The sequence below is a fragment of the Festucalex cinctus genome, chromosome 19, assembly GCF_051991245.1.
Source record: "Festucalex cinctus isolate MCC-2025b chromosome 19, RoL_Fcin_1.0, whole genome shotgun sequence".
Lineage (NCBI taxonomy): Eukaryota > Metazoa > Chordata > Actinopteri > Syngnathiformes > Syngnathidae > Festucalex > Festucalex cinctus.
Window position 1 is genome coordinate 9,567,980 of NC_135429.1, and position 8,527 is coordinate 9,576,506.

Consider the following 8,527-nt stretch of genomic DNA (forward strand, 5'->3'; position numbering starts at 1 on the left):
TTTTTGACATTTATTAAACATGAAAAAAAAAAAAAAAGGAGAGAAGACATCCATCCATCCATTTCCTTGGCCGCTTATTCCTCACAAGGGTCACGGGGGGTGCTGGAGCCTATCTCAGCTGGCTGGAGAGAAGAGACTTTGTTCAAAACTTGCGAGGAGAGAGGAGAGGAACTGATTGATACAATTCACGACTGCACTCTCTGGAAAAAAAAAATTAAAAATCCCCTCCTCACCCTCTCTTTTTATTTGGTTTCCACGCCCCTAGTTACACGGGTGTTCTGACCCCTAATAATGCAAATGCAAAACGTAGTTAGAACACGGTGTACTTAATGAAAATGTGCACCACTGTCCAATAGTTCCATCACCATCCAACATTATCGAGAGGTAATTACAATTAAGAATACATTGAGTTTGATTATTTAAAAAAATGTAATTCTTTCATTAGATTAAAAAAAACAAAAACTAATTTCTTTAGGTAGCCTACATATTAAATATCGTAATAATATCGATATTGCTATATTCAGCAACTATATCGCATTTCGCATGTTTTTCCCAATATCGTGCAGCCCTATTGCTAAGCCTTTGAAAACAGACTGAACAGTGCAAAGTGCTCAGCTGGATGACGAGTAAACACAGTGATAGCTAAAAAGCACGTTAGCACCTATGGTGACAGCGAGAGAGCGACTCAACTAAGTTGTTCAAGTAAAAGCCTGCGTCGTGAACCAATGAATGTCTTGCAAAGGATGAATGATGTCATCCTTCCACTGGGATGACACTCAACACTCCAAAGTATTGCAAAGCAATTCTCCGGGGATCGTCCATCACATTGCTTCGCTGTACGTTGAGATATCAGCCCAGTGGGAGAATCCAAAAAGATGCCGTGCAAACTTGTCAAAGAGTACAGCAGGAATTCAATGTCAGCTTTTGCGTCGACTCGCACCTAAATTGGCAATAAAAGCGTCCTCTCTTGTCGGTAATTCTACTTATTTTTATTTTAATCTGCTATTTGTCTTTTTATATATATATATATTTTATATTTTCTGGCTTTTTTTTTATCTCTATTTTATTACTTTACAAAACAAGAGACAGAATGGCGGACAGCTGACAATAAATAGAATTCTTTTTCCTCTTCATGTTATTATTCTGGTCATCCGGAGTTATTTGTCGTAAACAAATGGGCCCTTTGTTGGTGTTTTGCGCGTTCTTTTGTTTTCCCTTCTGAAGTGCACGCCCATCCCCGCCTCCTTCGTTCATTGCAGCAGCGCCCGGATCTGTTTGGAGGTGCTGTCGTCGTTTAGATGTCGTGTCGTATACCTGAGGAGCACATGAAGACGCGTGCGCATGTGATACCGGTATAGTAAGAAATTCAACACAAACTGAAGTTAGAACATTTTGATATTCAAAGATATTCAAGGGCCGTTCATGTTATGTTCTGAGGTTGGATCCCCAAAACGCAACCACAAATACGATTTTAACTCCTTATCGCATAACATCGAGGTGTAGAAGAAACTTGACTAGGAGAAACAAGAATGCATCGAGAATCACGAGATGCTAAGCTAACTTGGGCTCTGGAGGTGCACAGAGGAACAGAGGTAATAATCCGACAAAAACACACACTCTTCAGACAGGCTTATATAGACAGCGAATCGATCTGATTGGTTGTGGCTAGACATGTGGGTAACAGGATTGACATGGTATTATCTGATTGGCTGTTGACCAGATAAAGAGATTAAAGATTCCTTACATCACATAGCGTCTTACCAGTTGAATCTAGATGCTGGTGTCATCAGTTCAAAACAGACACTTGACCTCAAGGTCATGACCCAAACATAACCCTTGCATGACCCTAGTCACGACACATATCATTTATTTAAGATTGATTTTATTGTTGAAGAAAAGTGTGCTTTGTTATGGTTGTATACAACCAACATGTTGCAAAAATTGTGGGGGGAAATGGAAAAAAAAATCAGCAAATATGCCGGTGCTGAACTGTGAATATGCGTTGACTAGTTTTGAAGTTGTTAGATGGCAGACATTCCTTAGTTGCACTAACCCTGCCTACACATGCTATGTTGTCATAGCAAAATTGTGTATGCTACGTAATTGTGTAGATTACAAAACAGCCTGCTGTGCTAGCAGACGTTAACACCCTTATAAGTGTGAATATTTCTTGCCATTCACAGATCCTTGTGTGCTCTCCGCCATGTTGAAATTTGAAAAGTTCACTCAACTCGGAAACTCGGGTATCAAAATAAATTCCCAGTTCTCCAGCAGAAAATACGACATGTTGTATTTGCCATAATTACGATACCACATGAAGGCAGCATTGGACCGGGTTTTATACTGCTTATACTTAGATCATGTTGGTTTGCTGTTCAGCAGTTTTGTGCCAACCTTGAATTGTCATTTTTATGTGGTTACCTTTTTGTTTCCTTCAAACCATTTGGAGGCACTAGTTGGGATCAGATAGTGGAATATTATTATTATTATTATTATTGTTATTTGTATTGATGTTGTTGTTGTTATTATTATTAAACGTAAAACTATTTTAATAATTGTATATTGTCCTGATGTACAATAGCATTTTTTTTGTCATACAGTATATCTGGTTAGGAAGTGTGTGGCCCCCTAGTGGCCGCCCAGGAGCACTGAGGAAAAATTGTGGCCTTCTCCAGCATTTGAGTCGCCCATCTGTCAGTTAGTTATTTCCATATTCTTCAGACATTTGGTGTATAAAATTCAGCACAATTGACAAAAAAAATATATATGGAAAAATACATACATTTCAATAAAACGGCACAATTAATAATGTAATTAATAATGACTAATTATTAAAAAAAAATTCTTTACTACTAGTAATTACAGAACCCCACCAAACCTTAGCCCAGTGTTTCTCAATTCTGGTCCTCAGGCCCCCGTAGCCAGCCTGTTTTCCATGTCTCCCAATTTCAACGCAGGTGAGGATCGTTATCAGGCTTCTCCAGAACTGGCTGATTAGCTGTCATTGGAATCAGCTGCATTAGGAATTGGGAGACATGGCTGAAAACAGGCTGGCTAGGGGGGCCTGAGGACCGGAATTGAGAAACGCTGCCTTAGCCGGACACACGTGGCTGGACAGACACCCACCTCAGCGCGTTAAGAAGTCCCTCCACGCTGTTGGACGGCTGCTCTTTCAGGACCTTGATGCAGCCCTTCATCTGTGCGGGAACAAAGACAACACCAGCGCTTACCAAAAAGGTCAGCAATAATTCTTCCGAGCCGCCTCGTTGGCGGCGGCGGTCCAAACAATGAGCCGCCAGCGCTTTGAGAAGCGCTCAAGGGTGGAAGAGCAATCCATTCAATTCTTGTCTCCAGAGGAGTAAATAACTCGATGGCGCCTTATTACAGCGTAAAAGTCGAAGCAACCGCAGCACTGCGATTGTCAAATATTGTGACTTTAAAGATTGTGACAAGCCATCCCAGGATTTTACTTAAAATCATGAATAATCTGACACTCCTGTCACTATTAAATGTATTACTTAAATGCCGCAAAATACAATTATGTGGGACAGGCTGAGTTGAAAATTAAATAAAATTAAAAAAAAATATATATATATATATATATATCTGAATAGAATTTCGTAGTGTTTTTATCTTAACCCCCAAACAAAACATGAATGCATGGAACAGACATACATTTGGAATAAACCAAAGTATTTCTTTGCCGCCATCTTGTGGCATTTTGCTGCCATGCACCTACAATGGTATAAGTTGAGGAGTTGAAGTGAGTTGAGACGCTCCATTTAGCGATAACTTTAAGTATTACATTGCCGGCATCTTGGAGATAAAGCACTATGTTGAAGTTAGTTGAGGAACTTCATCATCAAGAAAAAAAGGCTTGCCTAGATTTTTTTTTTTTTTTTTTTTTTTTTGAAGAGGCATCAATTACGTGCTGATTTTTTTTTTTTTACTATTCTCAGCAGTATTTGAAAACAATTTTCACATTTTTTCTTTTATGTATAATTTTGGGCGTTATTAACAGTTGCATTACTTCTATATACAATCCAGTAATCTTTACCATATCGACTTACAATACTATTAATGCATTCATTTCATAATAATCCACAATTGATTGCACAACGTGATAATGTTAAGTTCAGTATAAAAATAAGTAAATAAATACCCACGTCGATTTTGGAGGTCTTGGCGAACGCCCCGACGGGGTGGACGTGGTCGTAGAGGATGATGACGCCCACCATCACCCTCATGCAGAACAACATGGTGTCTGTGTTGGTGAACCGGCAGCGGTACTCCCTGAAAAAGCACACACACCACTACTTATGGAGTACGAGACAAGGACAGAGCCTTGTACCAGTGCTGGTACAAGGACCTGAAGCTAAATTATCAACAATATCAAATACATGCTCAAAAGGCTTTTGTGTCTAATGGTGGGGGGGGGGGGAAAAAAAAAAAAAAGTACTTACGGGGTCTCAAGCATGACACGGCACACGCAGGCCATGGTGCTCAGACAGTCTGTGGTGTCCTCAATGGGTAAGGTCTTGTTCTGAAGAATGGCAACGTGTCGTTTTTTTAATGATTAACAACAGCAAATAACTATCATCTCAAATCCATATATTAACTCATTCACTCCCAGGCGTTTTCACTGTTTTGTTTTTTGACTGATTTTGCAATGCCCACAGGATATTGTGTTATATTGCTATAAAAACATGGAACCTACCAAAAGAAAGATTAGTCGCTTCTTTCATCAGGACAAAAAAAGGTATATTTTTATCTGTTTCTGTTTTGCAGCAATTAGCATTAGAATATAGCAAAGTTTCATCATTATTCACAAACCTGTTGAGAACACTGGCGAAAAAGAGCTTGTTGCAACATGGCCTGTGCTGCTCTTTATACTCTGTTGCCACCTGCTGGCCTTTTTTTGTAATAACTACCATTGCTTTAAGTGAACCTTTCAGGTCTGAAGCTGCATCAAATCCTTCTGTATGCTCTAGCATTTAAAAAAACAAAAAAAACATATAAATACGTTTTTTGGAGTGAATGAGTTAATAATTGCTAGTTTTTCACTTTATAAATGCTCTGGTTTCCATGGAGTTACACATCTAACTAGTATGAATTTAGCATTTGCAGGCAAAAACCCAAGCTGGGCATCGACTAAGGGGAAAAAAAATAAATAAAATGAGTTGGAGGTATAAATGTAAAAAAAACCCACAGCATTTGGACTTGCATGTTTTTCCCTTGGACAATTGTTTTGATGAGAAAACGTTTGGTACCTCCGAGACAAACTTGGTGGTGGCGTTGCTCAGGGTCTTCAGCATGGGCGTGGCCTCGGCGTAGAACAGCGACATTCGGTTGGCCATTTCGTTGTTCACCTCGTTTTCCGCTTCCAGCTGTGACACATTCATTTTTTTTTTAAACATTAAAATTCATTTTGTCATTTGAAATGACATTACATTCTGTATACAATCCTACTAAATAATGAATTACAACAACGTGACTCAATTAAAAAAAAAAAAAATGTTAACATTTCCCAAATAAATTCTATAATCTAAAAGAGGCCCTTACTTGCTGGTTGTTAAGCCTGTTCCTACTAATAGTCCTCCTGTAGTAGCTGAAGTCATTCTGAATGGCTGGATTTGTCATCTGGACACAGGAAGACAAATGTTTATTATGGTAAATATACAGTATGTTTACATTAGCATTTGTGAGTTACTATCAATATTTGGGGGCTGTTTAAAGTCATTCCACAGTTGTATTTTTTGTTTTTAGAATTGCATGGCTCAGCACAGGATGCCAACTTCTTAGTCTAAGAAAGAAAACGAAAAAATCCTCACCTTGAGTTCATCAAAACTGAGCGTAAAATGTAGAATCTCGGCGAACTGCTTGGCCAGGGCCTGCTCTCTTTCCAGGTGCTGCATGGGGGCGTACGGCGGGCTCGTCAGCGCCTCCAGCAGGCTGCGCAGGGCGTTCTCTATCCACACACACACACACACAAAAATGTGGATAATGTTGAGAAATTGAGGCGTAAACACACTGCAAAGATGCTAATCTTTCCTCTGTGAAGGCAGGTGAAATTCGCTCTAAACTTGTCACGAAGTGATAGTCTGTTTCAGACTTTGCGTCAGCGATGTAGCTAATATTTTTGGCCGGTGAGTAGGCACGTAGGTAACTCGTTGAAATGGTAGCGCAAACGAGATGTTACCTAGTGACAGTTCCGAACATTCGGACATTTCTGATAGGTCTGCAATGCAACACAATACAAATGCGTGCTTTGCATGGTGAAAGCAAACGGCATGTTGTATTTAAATCAAAATAATCCTCACAAATTAAATTATGGCCCAAAGTCCAATGCTTTTCAAATGAGCGCAGCGCTTGCCGCCATTTTGACTTGTGAGTTCTGGACTGTCAATATAACTGGATAGGGAAGTAGATACTGAGATAATTAGCTGCTAGCTGGTTAGTTGATGGGTAATAGGCAGCTCACTGGTTGAAAAGATAACGCTAACTTGGTAGGTACAGTAGATGGGACTCTTTGGTAGCTAGAAAGTTAGTTAGGTTGGTGGGAAGCATGCTTGTTGTAAAGATAGAGCTAGCTAGTTTGCTACATACTGTAGATAGGAAGATAGCTGGCTAGGTGATATAATTCATTCAGCTTAGTTTACTTCAAAGGGCAACATGCATTAATTGTGGGAATGCTGAAGCATTCCCACATATGGTATTGTGATTTTTATTCTCCACTTTTTTGTCACGTAACAACTCCCACGTAATTTTTCCAATTTACACTGTTCAAATTTCAACTAGCTGCAAAAATTGACGCCTCCCGGGATATATATCGTCTGATTCCACATTACTAACAGTACATGCACAATTTAACGTTAAAGATCAAATTTTCTCCATTCATTTTCAATGGGACAGGCAGTGAACTATTTCTAAGTATCACTTTCCACGCCCACTTCCATACATATAACTTATCAACATTGCCAGGTGTCTGATACTGCTTGGTGGCACAGTTGGTAAAGTGCATTGCCCAGTAACCAGGCGATCATAATTTCACAATTTATCTCTAAATTGACTGGATAAGTATTCCACATGCATTCACATCTTAGCATTCAGCATTCCCACACAATTTCTCCAGAAATTCCACTTAGTCTAGTATTAAAAGATGGCTGCACCAGATTTAGCGCTATGCTAATTTCCAACTGTACGTCTGCAAAGAATAAAATGACAGAACAAAGTTAAAATTATATACAAATACCATGCAAATACAGAGTGCAAAGTGCTGTGTCATCAAATTACACGTCTAAAAGTGCTGCGTGATAAAATGCAACAGTTTTTAAAAACCTCTAAGAAACAAAATACACAATCCAGGATGGTAGATGGGTGCTTTGCTAGTTCAAAAGGTAGCGCTAACTACCTGGATAGATTGCTAGCTCAGGAGGTAACTAAGTAGCTGACCAAGTGATAAGTACGTAGCTTGGTTAGTTAGTTACGCGCTTTTGAGCTTAAGGTGTGCTTAATGTTCTGTCCCTCTCATGTAACTAAATGCGGTAGCTCATGTATTGGTGACCGTGCGTGTCCCAGGAGTCCAACACTGTTGGACCTTCGTAATGGGCCCGATGCCTCAAAGGTCCTGAGGGATGGTCGATTTGGCTGCGAGAGAGTGAGAGAAAACATCACAGGGTCCCATCCGGTCCTCGCCATTAAAAATGTATAGGGGCCTTCTATAAATACAGAGTAAATTGTTTCATCTAAAGGGGCCTCGCCGTCGCTCTTCCTCCATCCTCAGCCACGATTGCTGAGGGCAAAGCGACAGATTGGGCAAGAGACACTTAAACTTCTTGTTTACTGGAAAGTCGGCGTTAAAAAAAAAAAAAGTGGGCATATACGTACTGTAGATCCTTGATGGAAAAGAGAACTAAGCTTATTAGTAAGGCGATAGATTGACAGATGGATAAAATGAATCACGCATGGAAACATTAGCGTCGATACATTAGCATGAATTATTATTGGTGAGTGTTGGGGCGATACCGTGGGAACACAATGTTCAGTGTTGACTGTGTTAGTAGGCAGAGCAGAGGAGGCGGGTGGGCAGGCTCGCTCCGTCCCTCTGCTCTCTCACTGTTACTGTAGCAACAGCTGCCTCCATGTATGTGACTGACTGTATGTGCACATGTATGCTAACAAATGTTCTGTTGGCCTCACCCAGACGCAGTGAAAACTCATAGAAGCGCTTCAGCTTGGCCACCAGGGGACACACTGCGTTCCAGGCCTTCTCCTGTAGTGCCAGGTCACCCGGGTTCTGAATGGCCTACAGGTAGATGACATGTCACGTTACACGTTCGTGCATTTCTCTTTCAGTGCAACATTATCCTCACTGAGCTTGTTTTATTATCCACCAGCGCTTACTTCTCGTATTTCCTGCCCGGCGCCGTTATAGGACTGCAGCTCAGCCAGGATCCCGTGGGCCTCCTCCAGCACGGCGCTGACCTGGTTCCACACGGCCGTCTCGGCCTCGGTGGGCTGAGCGTCT

General features: G+C 40.6%; 1 protein-coding gene and 1 long non-coding RNA gene across 7 annotated transcripts in view; one reads left to right on the forward strand and one right to left on the reverse strand.

Moving 5' to 3' along the window:
* Window positions 1–1,017: 1,017 nt before the first annotated feature.
* Window positions 1,018–8,527, reverse strand: part of fam49al (family with sequence similarity 49 member A, like) — a 28,374-nt gene continuing 20,864 nt past the window's right edge. For all 6 annotated transcript variants that reach the window (XM_077506510.1, XM_077506513.1, XM_077506514.1 and 3 more), the window contains 9 exons: window positions 8,404–8,525; window positions 8,200–8,305; window positions 5,832–5,968; window positions 5,563–5,640; window positions 5,271–5,387; window positions 4,464–4,543; window positions 4,167–4,293; window positions 3,127–3,197; window positions 1,018–1,314 (listed from right to left, as the gene is read on the reverse strand). In XM_077506510.1, coding sequence (XP_077362636.1) covers window positions 1,251–1,314; window positions 3,127–3,197; window positions 4,167–4,293; window positions 4,464–4,543; window positions 5,271–5,387; window positions 5,563–5,640; window positions 5,832–5,968; window positions 8,200–8,305; window positions 8,404–8,525 — 902 coding nt within the window. In that variant the 3' untranslated portion in view covers window positions 1,018–1,250. The remainder of the gene's footprint in view (window positions 1,315–3,126; window positions 3,198–4,166; window positions 4,294–4,463; window positions 4,544–5,270; window positions 5,388–5,562; window positions 5,641–5,831; window positions 5,969–8,199; window positions 8,306–8,403; window positions 8,526–8,527) is intronic.
* On the forward strand, window positions 3,034–8,466 carry LOC144007146 (uncharacterized). Its single transcript, XR_013280095.1, has 3 exons — window positions 3,034–3,237; window positions 8,204–8,311; window positions 8,435–8,466. It is a non-coding gene; the product is annotated as an uncharacterized LOC144007146 (long non-coding RNA).